Source organism: Acanthopagrus latus, chromosome 14 (assembly GCF_904848185.1).
Source record: "Acanthopagrus latus isolate v.2019 chromosome 14, fAcaLat1.1, whole genome shotgun sequence".
NCBI lineage: Eukaryota > Metazoa > Chordata > Actinopteri > Spariformes > Sparidae > Acanthopagrus > Acanthopagrus latus.
The window spans coordinates 21,033,171-21,052,483 of NC_051052.1; the positions used below are offsets into that span (position 1 = coordinate 21,033,171).

General features: G+C 42.4%; 1 protein-coding gene and 1 long non-coding RNA gene across 4 annotated transcripts in view; one reads left to right on the forward strand and one right to left on the reverse strand.

The window, feature by feature from the left end:
• The window catches only part of LOC119032557, a 10,114-nt gene extending 6,680 nt beyond the window's left edge, over positions 1 to 3,434 (forward strand). Inside the window, exons 2-4 of one of the 2 annotated variants that reach the window (XR_005078940.1) lie at positions 212 to 350; positions 862 to 1,065; positions 2,093 to 3,434. This is a non-coding gene — a long non-coding RNA (uncharacterized LOC119032557). The remainder of the gene's footprint in view (positions 1 to 211; positions 351 to 861; positions 1,066 to 2,092) is intronic. The other variant, XR_005078941.1, reaches the window with a different exon arrangement.
• LOC119032528 (calcium-activated potassium channel subunit beta-4-like) overlaps positions 1 to 16,401 on the reverse strand; it is a 22,054-nt gene extending 5,653 nt beyond the window's left edge. The window contains exons 1-4 of one of the 2 annotated variants that reach the window (XM_037121845.1): positions 16,146 to 16,401; positions 15,548 to 15,941; positions 11,461 to 11,631; positions 751 to 878 (exon numbers count right to left, since the gene is read on the reverse strand). In XM_037121845.1, the coding sequence (XP_036977740.1) occupies positions 751 to 878; positions 11,461 to 11,631; positions 15,548 to 15,712 (464 nt within the window). In that variant the 5' untranslated portion in view covers positions 15,713 to 15,941; positions 16,146 to 16,401. Of the gene's footprint in view, positions 1 to 750; positions 879 to 11,460; positions 11,632 to 15,547; positions 15,942 to 16,104 lie in introns of both variants that reach the window. The other variant, XM_037121844.1, reaches the window with a different exon arrangement.
• Positions 16,402 to 19,313: the final 2,912 nt, after the last annotated feature.

Genomic DNA, 19,313 nt, shown 5'->3' on the forward strand with positions numbered 1-19,313 from the left:
TTGATGCACGTTCAGGCTGAAAGAAGAAAAAAACTCAGATACTTCAGGTTTGTTCTTGAGTCAACAGAAATGAATCAGACCTGCAACGATTTCCAAAATGACTCGTCGGGTTTTGTGGCCTGATTGAAAACATGATGAGCTTCTTTGTGTTTGAGACTGAGTCACCATGATGTCGCGCTTTCCTCTGTTTATCATGTCTGTACTGACTCAGACGGTCGGTTTGGCTCATCAGCTCCTCTCGAGGTCGCTCATCATCATCGGAGGTCGAGACCGCGAGAAGTCCTGAAGCTGTCGGTGTGTTAATCTTCCAAGGCTTCAGCTCACGAACAGAGAAGGTTACGAGTGACTGTGTGAGTCAATCAAACATAATAAATAACGTCCAGGTCACAAATCAGATAAATTAAATATCAAGCTGTTTCACTGTTTAATCCTAAATCCTTTAATCCTTAAATCTTAAATATAATCCTTAAAAAAAATACAAGATCTGAAGACCTGAGGTCAGGTGTCACTTCTGTGGGGTCAAAGGTCAAAGGCAGGTGTGATGCTTCAAGCTGCGGCGGCCATCTGCAATCTCCCGTGGCAACAACGATCCATCACGGAGGCGAAATTCACAGCATCACACATCCTCTGATTCCAATTTATCTGCATCACACCTTGAAATAGACCTCAGTGTGTGTGTGTGTGTGTGTGTGTGTGTGTGTGTGTGTGTGTGTGTGTGTGTGTGTGTGTGTGTGTGTGTGTGTCTCTCACCTCCTCTGCTGGTTGAAGAAGCAGGTGAAGGACTGACTGCTGACCTCTTTGGTGAAATAATCTTCCCAGCGCAGCACTCGGTCTTTGTTCTTCTGGTTGTCTCTCTCACAGGGAGGAACAAACGAACACTGAGAGACACAGAAACAGATCGACACCATCAACACAACGCTCGGCAATAAAAGATGACGTGAGTCTTTATCGACACTCTGCCCGTCTGCTCTCTGTGGCCCAGAGACACTGAAGGAGTCGGTGAGTTTAAAGAGGAAAGTCGTCTGGAAGTCTGCTCAACACCATCGCCTTCACCGCGGAGTGACAGTAAACACACACACACACACACACACACACACACATATATATATTTACACACACACATATAAAAGCACAGCTGAAACACTCGGTGGTGCTGCCATGTAATAGGGTCAAAACAAGGTGAAGAGCCTGATACTGATTGGCTCAGAGGGGGTCACACACACACACACACACACACACACACACACACACACACACACACACACAGTCAAGTAGCAGGAGGTTGATTGGTGCCGGGCTGGTTACCGTGGATCAGCTGGTTGCCATGACGATGGTGTGATTGGTACAGAAGGAGGGGGCGTCATGGCGACTGCAAACTAAACTGAGTTTGAGCTCAACACAGACGAACAAATACAGAGAAGATTGGACGACAACAACAACAACAACAACAACAACAACACAAGTCTCCACCAGAGGAGAGCATCACCACACACACACACACACACACACACACACACACACACACACCGATCAATCGAGGGTCATCTGATACAAAATCAATAAAAGGATGTCATATTTTCTGACTTCCTGTCAGCTCCGAGCCCAGTGGTTCCTCCTGAGGACTCGAGCACAAACTTAATAACATGAACAAACTTTTATCAAAGTATTTTAACAGTTTACTTTTACTGAAGTTTAACTGTTAGGATCGTTTTTACAGAAAGTAACTAAATACATATAAAATGTAAAGTAAGAAAAACTTTTCTTTTTTTTTTCATTCTAATTTTCTGCTTCTTTCCTTTTTCTTCTTTACGACTTGAGTAACATTTAGATTAAAAGAAAATGTGTGTGTGAGTCTGTCGTCACACATCAGCTGCCTGCTCGTGTGGATTACATGATGAATGTCACGACCTTCATGTGTTTTATTTCCACTCAGCTGTGAGAGAGTCTGAAGAGTTCAGGTGATCCGACCTCCACTGGATCTGTGTTTCACCAGCTTAGTGTGTGTGTGTGTGTGCGTGTGTGTGTGTGTGTGTGTGTGTGTGTGTGTGTGTGTGTGTGTGTGTGTGTGTGTGTGTGTGTGTGTGTGTTTCAGGTAATTGTCAGCTCGCCGCCCCGTTCAGCTCGGCAGCCATTCATCCCACAACGCCATTCATCAACCAGGCCAATCAAACGCGCCTCGCCCCGTGACATCATAAGTGGGTCGCCCTCCCGGATGATTGCGGTTGCTATGCCAACCAAAGGAAGTTACAATTACGTGTGTGCGTGTGTGTTTTAGTGACGGTCTAACTGAGATCAGTCGTGTGTGGATGAAGTCTGTCAGCGACACACTGACAACAAGAAGCCGCTTTAATGTTCAGTTTTAACGTCCTTCTGTTGTTAAAACGCCTGAAATCAAGCCAGTGAAAAGCAACATGATTCTTACTGTCATGTTTTTATTTCTGTCCTTGTACTTTATTCATGGACTGTTTCTGTGTCCTTGTTTGTGATATTTACATTTCAGATTTTGATGTTTCATGTGGCAGAAAAGCATCAACCCACCAGCATGTCACACAACATGTCACACAACAGAACAACTCGGCATGTTTCACTTTCTGAAATGTGTTATCAGAAAATGTTTTCTGATATTTCTTTTCTTTTCTGAGTTGTCATTGTGGTTCCAGAGGTGCCACTGTAATATTCTACATTGCTGCAAACAGTGAGAGGTTATTATAACCTGAGGGAATAACAAATAAAAAAGACACGTTTCACTATGTGTTAAAGGGTTTGACCCATAGAAACACAGTCTCTGCTCCGTCATAGTTTCATCTTACAGATTCTATAAACACGACAGCGACGGTCAGATTCATAAACTCATTCTGGACATCTGACGTCCAAAGTCCTGCAGCTGAAAGACGCCTGAAGAACACCCGAGATGTGACAACAGACAAACAATTAACACTGAGCGAAAGAGCATCCATCACTTCCTGACAGGCTGACAGCGCCAACACAGCTCGTCCTGATTGGATCAGTCGTGGAGGGAAAAGAAGAAGCAAACGTCGTCCTGCTGAAGTTCAGAAGCAGCAGAGCGAAAAACACGACGCACAGAAAAACTCTCCAGCTGCTGATGGAGTGACTTCTCACACAGAGAGGAAACTGCTAACATGTACGGCCGACTGAGAATAAATCCTGATACTAAAATATACAAATATGAATATGTTTAGCATCCAGACTGTCTGCTGACATTATCAGTGTTGTTGTTATAAAACCACATAATGAATTTAAACAGAAAATCAGGACGTGTGTGTTTCGTCTTCAGTGACCTGCTGCTGCCTCTCAGACTGACTCTGCACACAGATAAACTGATTACCAGGAGGCCACATCAGTCTGTCTGCCTGTCTGTCTGTCTGTCTGTCTGTCAGCCTGTCTGTCAGCCTGTCTGTCAGCCTGTCTGTCTGTCTGTCTGTCTGTCTGTCTGTCTGTCTGTCTGTCTGCCTGCCTGCCTGTCTGTCTGTCTGTCTGCCTGTCTGTCTGTCTGTCAGCCTGTCTGTCTGTCTGTCTGTCTGCCTGTCTGTCTGTCTGTCAGCCTGTCTGTCAGCCTGTCTGTCTGTCAGCCTGTCTGTCTGTCTGTCTGTCTGTCTGTCTGTCTGTCTGTCTGTCAGCCTGTCTGTCTTCCTGTCTGTCTGCCTGTCTGCCTGTCTGTCTGTCTCACGCTCTGGATGGTGGGTGAACAGGACAGTGGTTAATCGGCAGGTCAGTGTGAGCTTATTTCAGCAGGTGTGTTTGTCGCTCAGCTCCACCTGAGAGCAGGAGCGACAACATCAGCTGCGTCCTGACGGGGCTGAAGATAAAATGGACGTCACTGCCTTTTAAATGAAATGAGCAAAAGTCCTGTATTCAAAGTGTTCAAGAGTCTGAAAATATACATTAACTGGAGCTACTGGCCATGATGTCGCTCCTGAGATGTGAGAATGACCCTCAGTAGAGTGCACACCTCCGCCAAGTCCTGACAAGTCTTATCCAATTCAAACCTGACAGCCGTGTATCACTGTGACTCTTAAACCTCTCAGAACTGCTCACCAGGTCTCAGATCCAGAGCCAGCTGAACACGCCTGATCCTCATCACCATGAATCTTTCTCTCTTTAAAACAGAAACTAAGTCCTGGTGAATGGGACCAAAGTGAGAACACATTCCTGGATCTGATGTGGTCTGTTCTGGGCCGAGACTCGTGGGAATCCTTTTGGTAATTGTTCATTGTCTTTTGCTCAAAGGTTCTTCACATGCAGCCAAGAAGCTGTGGAATCAAACCAGCAACCTTCTGATTACTGGACGAAACTACAGCCGCCCAAACAACAAACCCAACAAACCCACAAATGGACATAAAAGAAAACAAAACAGAAGAACAACCAAAGAGCCGACGGACAAAAGACCCCGACACAACAGAAGCTTATTAAACATGTATGATGGTTCAGAGAAATGTTTTCTCAGGAAGTTACAGGAACTGTTCACACACCTGTCACTGTAGCTCCTGCTAGCTTGTTAGCTTAGTTAGCTGTGCAGCTAGCAACAAAACCAGGGGAGTGTTTGTATTCACACTGTTAGCACATTAGCTTCTGAGCACTGGGAGAAAAAGTCAGTGGATATCTGCAAAGCAAGACGCGGACGTCTGACATCAAAACTGCTCTTACTTAATAATCTGCTGATAATTTTAGCCATTTTATTCTACAGTTTGAACTAAAATACATCTTACAAAAGCTTGTACGGTACTTTTGTTTCTACACTGTTACAGACAGCAGCTCCTTCGTCCTGGTTACAGAGAAGAATATTGAAAGAAATTTAAACTTCTTGTTTCAGGAAAACATCACAGAAGATTCTTATTTCAAAAACAGTTTTAATGGAGAGAGAGAGGAGTGACGCGGGGGGAGACCGAGGCTCCTGGCTGGGCAGGGAGTCACCGGCAGCCCCCCTGATATCCTGGAGCTCCTGAAGCCTCATTACACTTAATTAGTTTAAGTTAGCACACACACACACACACACACACACACACACACACACACACACACACACACACACACACACACACACACACACACACACACACACACACACACACACACACACACACACACCCTTCTTGCTGTCGTCATTCCTCAGTGATCACATTATTTTCTCCTCCCTCCTGTACAACATGCTTTATAAATGAACAGCTCTCTGCTGACCTTTCCTGCTCATTTCTTGTGTTTTTTTGTCGCTGTGTTTCTAAACTAACGAGATCCAAACGTCTCCACGCCGAGGACACTTTGCCTCTTGCTTTCTTTCAATAATTAGTTGGGATCAGAGTTCATTGTTAATAATAAAAGGCTTGGTGAGAGTTGGAGGCGAGGGCTGTCGCAGCGCTGCCCTCTGGTTACCCGCCGTTCCTGTCATTTACATTTATAACATAATTAAGTCATAAACGAGGAAATTACTCGGCGAGTAATTGGCTGAGTGAAACCACCCACCTGCCTCCATCTCCTCTCTTCCTTCCTCTCATACTGTGTTCACGTCTCTCAGCTCAGATCAACATTTTACAGCTCAAACACATGATTTCCTGCTGATTGGACGTCTAGATGACAGAACTGAAGGAGGGACGGGGCTGATATGAACCTGCATCATACAGTCTGGTTATTGATCAGCACCTGGGGATCAATAATCACTTCTGGCTCTCACACCTCCGTCTGACACACACTCATTCTGTTTCATGTTCCACTGAAACCGCGACATGAGAAAGCAGCTGTTACAATACGTAACAGTTCGATCTAAACTGGGACAGTAAAATAATATATAATACAAAACAAAATGGTGTGATACCACACAGTACAATGCAGTATGAAAAGGTACGAAACAGTGAGATATCAACGCATTCAATGCAACGTGATAAAAAAACAGACACTGTTCATCTGGGAGAAGAAAGTCAAAATGTAAATGACTAATAAAACTTTCAATAAAGTAGAGAGACGAAGTTTATCTCTGAAAATCAAACAACATGAACCAGAATCAGCCTTTAACAACAAAAGCAGCAGAAACTAAAGCTGTAAAACACAGAGAGTAATCCTCATTATGAACCGTGTGTGTGTGTGTGTGTGTGTGTGTGTGTGTGTGTGTGTGTGTGTGTGTGTGTGTGTGTGTCCATCACATAATATATTTCCTGAGTGCTGAAGTCTTGACAAAAAAACTAAAGCTGCTTTGGTTTTTGAAGTTGTATCTCTACACACACACACACACACACACACACACACCATTAGGTGAAGGCAGAAAAGCACTCTGGGAAAATATAGTGCCCATGCTGGTAAAGTAAAACACACACACACCATTCAATCCATTTCTAGTTTAATGGAGTCTGCCAAGTCGAGCCGGCTACATTAGTATTGTGTGTGTGTGTGTGTGTGTGTGTGTGTGTGTGTGTGTGTGTGTGTGTGTGTGTGATAGGGGAACATTAAGAGCTCAGAGCAATAAACCGAAAAACTGGCTCACAGAGAAAAACACTTTCTATTTTCCCGTATTGTGATTTTTTTTTTTTTTATGTTTCACTTTCAAGTTTACTGAAATAAAACTTCCTGAATATGTTCCAAACATTATAAGAGACGTCTGTGAAACTGTCGGACTTAATGGAGGTTTTTACTCTGTAAAACTTCCCTGGAGTCCAGAGATGAGATGTGAAGTCATCGTCTCTTCTGCAGGCTCAATGCTCAGGATTCTTCTAACTGTTACAGGACAACGAGACTCGCTGAGGCCCAGAGAGGATTTTCTCATAATCTCACATTATGAAAGAAGCAGCTGTGAAATGATAGATGACTTTTTGTTTGGAGTCACAACCCCTAAATGACTCGTTTCACTATCAGCACTCGATTGATTCAGTCTGATAACATGTGAAAAGTCTTTGCAGAAGCTGGTGAACGATCCAGATTATTCTACATGCAGGAAGTTGAACTTCTTTGGCTCGACTGTATCCACATTTCTGTTAACACATTCATGCTCTCTGTGTATGACATGACTCAGATCTTCTGCTTTGATTTAGATATTTAATTCATATTTAATCGTGCAGCTTTTCTTGACACGTCACTGGACTGAATGGCTGAAGTTATGACAGTGAAACGAGGGCTGTTTTATCATCTTCATCAGCAGGAAAATGTTGCCTCACATGATGATGTAACCACACGGTTTGACCACCACACTAAACTGGTTTTCAAAGCCTGGCACTATTCCCGCGGTCACGTACGAAACATATGGCTGTAAAAACAAACAGAGAAGAAGAAATAGAGATCATCAGCTGAAAACAAAACGTATGAATAAACCACAAAGAAGAAGACGGAACAAAAGCAGCCGCCTCGTTCACTGACCGGCCTCCGTCACCGCAGCTGTGACAAACATTGTGATCTCATCTACAATCACACTTATGAAGAGCCACTTCAGTGCTCACCAGCTGCACCAGGGTCCATACACTTTATCACTGTTTTTACACAGTTCCTCCAGGAGTCTGTGCATCATACCTCTGATTATGTTGCAGTTTGACTTAGATCAGATTTATGTCGACATAAAATCGTGAGATGTTGACTGAATGAAAGAGCCAGCATGTGACAGAAGACACGACGTTCTCTCAGTTTTCAAATAACTTTTTCTGTGACTCACGTCGGAGTTTTAATGTCACCTCGAGATCCAAACGAGACAAAAGACAAACAGAAAACAGAGAACAAGTCCAGCCGGACGCTCTGATATTTGTTTTCACACCTACTGATTCCAACGAACGAGGTGCTTCATTTGTGTAGCGCGTGCACGAACACACACACACACACACACACCCACACACACACACACACACACACACACACACACACACACACACACACACACACACACACGATGTGTTTGTAAAGCTTTAATTAAAGCAGCAGGTTTGAGTTGTTATCTGATCAGAAACACCAGCTTATCTGTTCTTGTTTAGAGACCAGCAGAGTGTGAGGTAGTTGGATGGATCACACACGCACACGCACGCACACACACACACACACACACACACACACACACACACACACACACACACACACACACACACACACACACACTATAAGGTGGTGGTCCATTTATTTTTCCTCCCAGACATTTTTCTCTGCTCTCGTCTCCACAGCTGATTTTTGTACGTACAAAAATGAAATGATCTCCTGACCTCAATAAACCAGAGGAGCTTCAGGAGTGTGTATTACTGTGTGTGTGTGTGTGTGTGTGTGTGTGTGTGTGTGTGTGTGTGTGTCTCCTCTGTATCGATGTGGCTCGTCTGCTCGACTCGTCCCTGGAGAGACATTCTGTAAATACGTATTTTATTAAAACGCTATCTGACTTTTAAGATTAAGATTTAGTGAAATGTGTTCCTGCCCGAGTAGTTTCTACTATAAACATGATAAATATTTTATGTCTCGGGTTTTAATCAGAATGAAGCAGGAATTTAATCTTTATTTACTTTTCCTCTGACTTGTTCTTGCACGATGTTGTTGATGTGAAACGATGAGCTGAACTCAGATTAAACAAATCTGTAAAAACAGCTGGAAAATGAATGAACGCTGGTGCAGGTTCAGTGTGTTGACATGTAGCACAACATCCTGTAAATATGATTTAAATGAGAACACAAAATACTTAATGTGACATTAAAACTCTGTTTAAATCTGTTTATGTTGTAAACAACAGCAGCTCACCGACTGACAGCAGTTAAATAATCCTCTTTACTTCTTAATGTTTCTATAAATAATTCATTTTATTATTCATTTTATTGCCCCTTTTCAATTAATTTCATTATTCTTAATTTAATTTGTCATTATCTTATTTTAATTCATCTAGCTGTTTAAAACTATATTAATTTATTTATGTTTTGATTCTTTAAATAAATATTTTTTTATATTAATAACATACATTTGTACGAGGGATTTATGTGGCTAAATAAATAAATAAATGCCTTAATAAAAATATAAAACATGAACGTAGCCATTAGTTAATTTGTAATGTTACATACATTGATACATTCTCTTGATTTACTATTTGTTCATTTTCCTTTTATATTTATTTATGTTGTTGATTTGTTTACATATTTGTATTCACGGCCTGCACAGATCTGTGGACTGTGATTGATTTTATTCTGTTTAAGAAGATGATCAGTTTGGGAAATAATCTTAGTGTTTATCTTTGTTTTCTCTTCTAAATAAATCCGTCCAAACTGTTGTTGTGTTTTCAGTCCTCACTCGTTAATTCATCAGTATATATCATGAGTTTATTTCTGACCTAAGATGGACAAAACTACTTATTATTAGCCGGACTGGTCCTTTAACAGCAGCTCGTCTGAACACAGTTGGTGTGTTACTGTTGATCTTAATGTCACGTCAGTCATCTGGACCGCAGGCGGCTCCATTAACTAATCGCCCCCTAAAGACACAACGCCAATTAATCCAACTCCCTTCATCTGACGCTCAGTCAGCTGGTCTGAAGGCACGACGGCCATTTTAGACACAATTACAGTCTGTCTGATAAGGTAAATGTTAAAGGTCACAGAGCTCATGAAGATGACAAGTTTGACTGGATTACATAAAACCACATGTTTTCATTATTCTGGTGACAGAGCATGAGATTTTTAATTAGATTATTAAACCAAAAGAACACGTTCAGAATAAATGATTCAGAGCATTTCAGAGGTTGGTCTTAATCTGTCAACCACTGAACCAGGTTCCTCAACATCACCAGACTCCATTAACAAATGTAGTGATTTTAAGAGTTGTTGAGTTAAAACAAACTTCGTAACGTAGTGAAACTGTGTCTCTGACAGATTCTGACTCATTGTGTCCTTGTTGTAAATTCAGCATTAAATCTTTCAGCTGAAGTTGTTTGTCTCCTTGTAAAAAGTGTCAGTTTGTGGCAGCATGTCTGTACCAGCCTGTCTGCTTCTGTGTCTAAAGTGCTAAAGTCTTACCTGCCAACACTGATCAGCTGTTTGAACACACTGTTTACACTGATTTCACCATTTACACTCCATTTATGAAAGAAGAAACATGTTATTGATCTAAACATGTCACATGTTACAAAGACACTAAACAGGAACAATATAGGCGACTTCTTTGTCCCCGTGGAGAAAGTCCCCAGACTCCCTTAACAAATGTGTCAGTTTAGTGAGTTGTTGAGTTGGAGACACTTTATAAACTCTGTGAAACTCTGTCTCTGACTCATTCTGCATTATTTGGACCTCCTTGTTAATTCAGCAACAGTAGACATTAAGATATTCCTCTCAGGACCAACAGAACCAGCTCTGTCCTTCAACATGTTAACGATGTTTTCATTCTTAAGATTCAGAGCATGAAGGGGGCGGAGCCTCTCCGCCATCATTAGTAACATACAGAAAGGTCACACATCTGTCCTTATATTCAGCCTCTCGCTCTCTATTAGACATTAAAGGATTTCTGAATGAAGCGTGACTCGTCTCTCTCTCTTTCTGTCTCTACACATCATCTCCGTTGCTGTCACCATGGCGACTGAGGGGCATCGATGACGCGCCGTCTCTCTCCTCTATATTTACTCTGTTGCTGTAGCGACGACCCAGACGTGCACTGAAGAAGAGGGAGATGTCCAAAGACGGACCCCGACTGTAATCGTGATGTTTTCAGTTTGTTGTTGATCGCAGCCTCTCCTACGAGGGGAGTTCCCTCCACGACATGTGGACACCAAAACAAACATGTCATCCAGTAACGTGCTGCTCAAACAGCCTCCTCTACACATAAAACAAATAAAAGAAGCAGAGACGATAAAAGATAATCCATGAGGTCCATCTGGACCAGAACCTCTCAGAGTCTTAGTCGCTGGATGTTCTGGATCACCTCCTCTTTTCTTATCTCGTCACACACACACACACACACACACACACACACACACACACACACACACACACACACACACACACACACACACACGGCGTCAGCTGTGATGTGTTTACTGTCAGCTGTTTGTTAATGGTGCCTTCATGCACACTGAGAGTCTTAATGGTGTCTCGCTGATTCGCTCTCCGTCTATTTCTGTTCAGCTCTTGAGTTCAGGCAGCTGCAACACAAGAACCAATCAGACTGCAACTCTACTGACGCTCAACAACAACAACAACAACAACAACATGTAACTCAGACGATTACTGACTGCGTTCAGTCATTTTACGTCACCTGATTTCATGTTTTGATGCGTCACCACGACTGGTGATGTTTGTTAGACATTGACACAAAAAATGTTTAGGAAGGTCAGGAGAAGATAGCAGCTTGGTTAAATCTGTGAGAACATGATGTATAAAAGTATAAATACATAAATAAAAGGTGTTAAGGAAAAAGGTTTGTTGTTGTAGTTTCTCACATCTGCCACTAGATGTTACCAAAGAGCCAGATTCAAGAGTTAAACCCGTCACGGCGGGAGAATTCATTAAGTTGTGGTACCTTTGGGTTGAGGACCAGCTGCTGCTCGTCAAAGTGCAGCAGCGCCACAGAGTTGGACTCCGAGTTGTTGACGAAGATCTGCAGGCAGGGATACAGAGACGTGCCCTTACAGTCGGTACCGCAGGTGAACACGCACTCGAACATCTCCTCTGGACGCAGCACCGACACCACCTGCAGGACCAACACAGAACCACAACATTTATTTATGTGTTTCACCTGAAAGACGCTCTTGAAAAACATGCAAGCAGTTTTTGTCGATAAACTTTTGATTTCCCACAAATAACAACTGTCCACTATTAGCTTAGCATCCATTAGCAAGGCACCTCAGGTCAAAACATTTAGTATTCCTTTTTACCCAGAAAACACTACTCGCATGGATTGATTGCTGAACTTGCAATTATCATTTTGACATATTTAAACCATTTTACATAGCTCAGTGTTAAAATACGTTATCTTAAAACACAAGTTGTCTGGAGATGTGTTCCGTGAACTCGCTGAGCGACTGTTAGCTTAATTAGCTTCCACAGGAAAACTGACATCTCTGTGTAATCGACGAGCTCGGTTTCAAATATCAGCAAAACTGCGTTTCTTCTCCCTGCTTGTTAACAGACCGAATAGCCGCAGGCATGAATATAAATATCAATAAACGGTGAATACACGATCAATCCACACAAATCTGATAAGAGTCCGATCTTTCCTCATCCCTTAAGAGGTCAGGGAACTGCAATAAAGTCCAAGTACTGTGATTTATGTGGTATTAAGCTGTGGATTAGTGGATGACGGAGCGCAGTTTGAGATTTAAAGACAGAAAAAAAACAAAAGGCTTCCACTCTCTGTAATGCACGAACGTTATTTCAGGACGAAGCAATAAGCTAACAGCCAAATAAATCAAGCCGGTATGAATTCATCATCTGCAGTGAACAGCTGGGAGCGCAGGCTGCAGCCGGCCGTAAGTCATGTCAGGAAAAACTCCCAGCAGCTTCGAAACACTGTGCAGTTTTAATAATCCACAGTGGAAAGTGACGCAGCGTGAAGGTGGACAAACACACTTTGTATCAACAGTGAACAAAGAAAAAAGATAGGAAATAAAACAACACTTTTAGATTTGTATCAAAACTAAAAGGTCCTGTTTTTTTTCTGCTACGTAGGTAAAAGAGACGACTGAGGAGAGAGGAGGGAAAATGTATTTACTTTGTTTTAAAGTATAAAGAAACATCAGCCGTTGATTTAAAGATGACATATTCTGCTCGTTTTCAGATTCATCACTTTATTTCTTGTCACTACTTGAGCAGGTTTACATGCTTTAAAGCATCAGCTGTCTCATACAGCAGCTCCAGTCTCTTTAAGGCCCCTCCCCCTCCTGAGCACCCAGTCTGCGCTGATTGGTCGGCTCACACACGCCTGAGTCAGCATCGCTAACAACTACTGCATTGTGGGACTATTGACGGGGCGTTCGGGAGCAGTGTTTTCTGTGGGAAAGAGGAGCTTCTTTGACCTTTTTAACTTGCAGAAGAACCTGAAAAAAAGCACAACAGGTTGACTTTAAAATGTGTCATGCTAGCTGAAAAAATAGGTGATTTAAAGAGTTGTTTAGTGACGTCATCAGACTGTCACCTCTGAGCTACAGAGCTGGTTAGCATGTTACTCAAACTGCCTCTTTAACAAACGGACATGCCGTCTGTTAAGTGACGCCACTCGTGTCTAAAAACCAGCAGGAAAATAAAGAAACGACTGTCAGATGATAAAACTGAGAGTCACGTCGGGTCTCGGTGACAGTTGGACTGATGACTGACAGCTCACGCGACTGATCCGATCGGATCTGATGACATTCTGATCATCTTCACTGTCCATCAGAGACACTGATACGACTCGGCTGGTTCAGACTCTGACCTGATTTATCACGTCTCTCTTTCCAGATGAGATTAGAACATATTTCATCAACATGAGCCACAGAAATCTCATCAACACGGCTACAGTATGTCGACACTGTTTAATAGCTGAGGGTCATTTTTCAATATTGACATGTATCAGGATGCGATAGGAGAGGAAAGATATTAACCAATGTAACACCAAACCACCGATATGTTCAGAGAAACGCTTAAATAACTTTAAATACATCAATAAATCATCTGTTATAATTCATGTTTCAGCTCAAATAACAATCCTATTAGACTAATAGAAATCTTAATATTGGATCATCCTTAATAGGAAAAGTGAATGACAGAGTGGAGTTTGAGATTTAAAAACTGAACCAGTGACACAACATCACCAGACTCCCTTAACAAATTTAGTGATTTTGAGAGTTGTTCAGTTAAAACAAACTTTATAACGAAGTGAAACAATATAGACTCCTTCTTTGTCCCCGTGGAGAAAGTCCCCAGACTCCCTTAACAAATGTGTCAGTTTAGTGAGTTGTTGAGTTGGAGACACTTTATAAACTCTGTGAAACTCTGTCTCTGACTCATTCTGCATTATTTGGACCTTCTTGTTAATTCAGCAAATGTTAGATATTTCTTTCTCGTCCCAGTGAGAAGTGGGATCTGATCCTATGAGGTCATTCAGACACATGTTAAGCTGTGAACTGTTGGATCTCTCAGGACGGATGGTGAAACCAAACGTGAGCAGCCTCTGTGATTGGCTGATATCACCCACCTGACATATCGGTCCAGCTCTATTTATGGTTCATTTTGAAATCAGCCATTTGTAGATAGATAACATGATGTCATCCTATATCAGATCGTCCAAAATCATAAATGTGACGTGTTCAAATCTCTTAAACCACAGATTCAGTTTACTGTGATGATAAAGAATATTTCCTACTGACAAACTAATAAATCATCCTGATTGTTTGGAATTAACAATCTGTAAATATATAATTGCTTCAGGACTCAAATCACTATTTCTACTAATAAATTTAATAAACTAATTCAAATCCTAATATTGGGTAATTCTTATACATTTACAAGGTCCAATATTACTTAAAAGTTTTACCTTAATATTTATAAAAGCAGAAATATTTCTATTCATCAGCAGCAACTATAGTCACTAACACATGATATTATGGCAACAACAACAACAACTACAACTACAACAACTACTGCTTTGGACATTAGCACACATGTCAAATTTTACAAATTCAACTATGTCGCCCTCGGAGAAAGTCGCCAGACTCCATTTAAAAAATGCTTAATTCTGTTAAGTATTGAGCAAAAGGATACATTATAAACATTATGAAACATTACTGATGAGGAGGTATTTTATATTCGGGCCTTCTTGTAAATTCGGCAAATGTTCCACATGAAGTTTATTCTTTGATTGTGTAAAAAACATCGTGTCTGTTGTACATGTGACGTACAGACTTACAGATGTACGTGGAGCTGTCCACTTGTGATCGGATCTCATTTACACTCAGTTTATTAAAGAAGACAGCAATTAATGATGACGATGTAAACAATTAAGAAATAAAGTTAAAGGTAAACAATATAGGCTACTTCTTTGTTGCCCGTGGAGAAAACCACCAGACTCCATTAAGAAAAATAATAAATTAATGAGTTGTCGCGTTAGGAGAAAGTTTATAAACTTTGATAAACGCTGTTTCCAATAAATTCTCCATTATTTGAGCCTTCTTGTAAATTCGGCAAATGTTACACATGGAGATATTTCTTTATTTGTGTTAAAACATTTAAAAGAAATCCGTATCGGTTTGTCCCAAATACTAATGCGCACTTATATTCCTACCACAACACTGATACTGCTGCTCTTGTTTACAACATTAAGGACACTATATTTACCAACAATAGTCAGATTCCAACTCTTATAAATCAGGATTAAAGGGATTTCAAAGTACCGACGTGCATCAGCTGACAGACACAAACACTCAGAACTTCAGACTTCACGACACTAAAAAAATCACAATAAAAGTGAACAAACTGGCTCCTGCTTCAACTTAGACTCGATCCAACAAGCCTCCAATAACTACACCAACTACAACTCCTCCACCAGCAGCAGCAGCAGCAGCAGCCGGGTTAGAGGCTCCGGCAGCAGACGCTCGGCGGCGGCTCCTCGGAGCTCGTGTGTCCGGGCTCACCGTGCAGTTGGCCGGCTTGCTCTGGAGGCTCTGCAGGGTCGGGCTGAGCCAGCAGAAGCCCAGGATGAAGAGGCTGAGGATCCCGCAGGCGATCAGGAACAAGCCCAGCCTGATGCTCTTGTCCTCGGCCTCGGAGTACTCGTACGACACCCGCATCTTCGCCATGGCAGCCCCGCGGAGACCTCCGCCGGCATGGAGAGGAGGACCGGAGCAGGAGGAGCAGGAGGAGGAGGAGGAGGAGGAGGAGACGGTGTTTCTCTGCTGCTGAGGAACTGTTGAGTTTTAAACACCGGCTGCTTCTCTCTGTCTCTGAGCGTGTTTCATCCTCCTCCCTCTCCATCCATCTCTCTCTCTGCTGCCTCCCTCCCTCAGCTCCGTCCTTTATCTGCCTCCTCTTTCATCACCGGAGTCAGTGGAGAGACAAGAAGAGACAGAAATATGAAAATACTGAAGGAAAACTCCTGAGACACAACAGATGAAAAAACTTTACAGTCTGATTAGCTCCCATACACCCAGTGTTTGTTCAGACTGGCAGCAAGAAAACGTCCAAAACTCACATTCAGCTGTTAATTAATGTCTGGAAATACAAAAAACCCACACTGTGTTAATTAGCAGCGACCCAAATGACCCTGAAGATAAACAGGTGACAGTACTGCAGATCCAACTGTTTGGTCTGTTTTGGTTTCTGGAGCTAAGCTAACAGAAGCTAACTGTTTGCTACCTGCAGCAAAAATTTTTTTAAAAAGGAATTCAGCTAAAGAGTTTTGGCCCAGAAAAAACAGCTTCTTTGTCTGAAACTGCTGCTTATTTTCCAAGAGGAGACGCTAACAGGGACTAACTGTGTGCTAACTGTGGACTAACTGTGGACTAACTGTGTGCTACCTGTGTGCTAACTGGGCTAACTGTGGGCTAACTGTGGGCTAATTGTGGGCTAACTGTGGACTAACTGTGGACTAACTGTGGGCTACCTGTGTGCTAACTGTGGACTAACTGTGGACTAACTGTGGACTAACTGTGGACTAACTGTGTGCTAACTGGGCTAACTGTGGGCTACCTGTGTGCTAATTGTGGGCTAACTGTGTGCTAACTGTGGGCTAACTGTGGACTAACTGTGGGCTAACTGTGGACTAACTGTGGGCTAACTGGGCTAACTGTGGACTAACTGTGGACTAACTGTGGGCTAACTGGGCTAACTGTGTGCTAACTGGGCTAACTGTGGACTAACTGTGGACTAATTGTGGACTAACTGTGGGCTAACTGTGTGCTAACTGGGCTAACTGGGCTAACTGTGGACTAACTGTGGGCTAACTGTGGGCTACCTGTGGGCTAACTGTGGACTAACTGTGGGCTAACTGTGGGCTACCTGTGGGCTAACTGTGGGCTAACTGTGGACTAACTGTGGACTAACTGTGGGCTAACTGTGGGCTAACTGTGGACTAACTGTGGGCTAACTGTGGGCTACCTGTGGGCTAACTGTGGACTAACTGTGGACTAACTGTGGGCTAACTGTGGGCTAACTGTGGACTAACTGTGGACTAACTGTGGGCTAACTGTGGGCTAACTGTGGGCTAACTGTGGACTAACTGTGGGCTAACTGCCGCACAGAGGCACTCATCAAATTAAACTCCAGCGTAACGTGAGGTGTTACTGTTACCATATTTAAACATAAAGCTTTGGAATACATTATTTATTTGTATTATTATTATTATTATTTGTGTGCATCAGAAGTGCTGCACTGGAGAACGAACACAGTTTCATCTCCAGTCAGTCGGCACTGTTCGGCTGTCCACATACTTCTGGCCGTGTCGTGCAGCCTGTCTGATGTTTCTATGGTTTCATCTCTCTCTCTCTCCTTCTCTCTGCAGGTCGTGTGCTGCTCGGTCGCCCCTCTGGCCTGATGATTCAATCCAGATTTGTGTTTTATTTCGCCGCGGGCTGCGTGTTGTTCGCTCGCTGCTACATGCTGCATGAGATAAGCCTCTTAGTGGAGAGAGAAAGAGACAGAGAGCACATCACTCTGTCAGGAACATCCTCCGTCTCTCAGGCCAGCAGGCGCAAACACAACAGGTTGTAGCACGAGTTAGCGTTAGCTCACTGCTGCTAATCACTCATTGATTAGACTGATACTGAGGCTGATGAGATGGATGTCAACACAATGTTTTGATTTACATGTTTCAGTCCCTCAAAATGTGACAAATGTGAGTCGGTTTCTACACAAAGACTGAACAGATTTTCCTTTAATTGAAATAAGTTGACAAACCCTCTTTGTTTTCGATCATGTCGCCTGTTCTTCATCCATAGAATCCTAATTGCAGATGTTGAAGTTTATATTTTCCTGAGCTCTTCTCGTCGCTGTTGTCTTAAAGTTTTGTTTAGTTAATTAAAGTATTTACAGGCAGTTCATTAACATTCAGACTGGCTGCTAAACGCCGTTTTCAAAGGTTACTACGTACTTCATTACCTGCTGCTGCGATGACACAGCTTCTCTTTGTGGATCGATAAAGTTTAATTTCATTGTGTGTGTGTGTGTGTGTGTGTGTGTGTGAGTGTGTGTGTGTGCTGACTGAGTGTGATCGCTGCTGAAGATGCAAAATGGCCTCCGAGGACTAAATGATCAATGCGCTGACTGAAATGTATGGATCTCTCTCTGCAGTGAAGACACTTGTTGATGTCGAACAACACAAACAAACGCTGGTCTGAATTTCCTGATAACTCGATAGATTATTTAAAAGGTGCATTAAATGACTTTTGGCCTCGACAGACTGAAGAAAGAGAAACAAAAACAAACAATTTGCCAGTATCTATCAAAACTAAAGAAAACACATTTGTCAGGTGTTTTGTGGGCCGTCTGGAGGATTAAACACCTGGAGTCTCATCAGGTTCTGTTCTGATCCGACGGGAGCAGAGATCAGAGATTAGTTTGTAACTTGTGGGATTAAAATTATGATTCATCTTCACTCCTGTTGATCAGCAGCAGGGATCCAGAGCTGACCTTCTGAGAGGAGACAGAGAACCAGAACCAGAACCAGAACCAGAGTCTCTGCTGAGTGCTGACTTCACTCAGAGGCTGACTGAACAAACTTGATTGGCTGGTGGTGATTACATCATTAAACAGCCACCATCACTGCTGACAATCAGACATTTTAATGCAGATTTCTTTAACTCAACCATTTAATCTTTGTCCTGGCAGAGAACCAAAACAACAAGCTGTAGGAGGCTAAAAAGGCTCAAACCTGGGCTGTTGATTCTCAGTGTGATCAGCACGATGAACGACCAGTTTCAACGTCCAAGAGGATCAACATCCTGCAGCTCTCACATGAAGACGTGCTGCTTGAACTGGTTTTAAACAAGTTATTTGTTGGAAAAAGGAAGCGACTTAAAGACTTCAACACAAGATGAACATTATTTTGATCATTTTCTGACAAAAATGTGCAAAATCTTTATTTTTGTCTTCTAAATGATTTGTAAGACTAAAATTGTGTCACCAAACACTGAATACTGGAAGGTTTCTTTGAATCTAAATGATAATGAGATTCAAAGACACCGAGTATCAGCAGGAACATCAGCTTCGCCCTTTAAACAACGATATCCTTCCACCTGCAGCGGCGCCGTCTCTGCGCTGCAGCTCGTCTCGGCCTGTTGCATAAATATGAAGCGCTGAAAAGCTCCAGAATAAAGCCTCAGCATTATGCATGGGTAATCAGGGAGGCATGTGGCAGGATTATCATCATCTCTGCAGATCAAAAGATTACAAATAATAACGGAC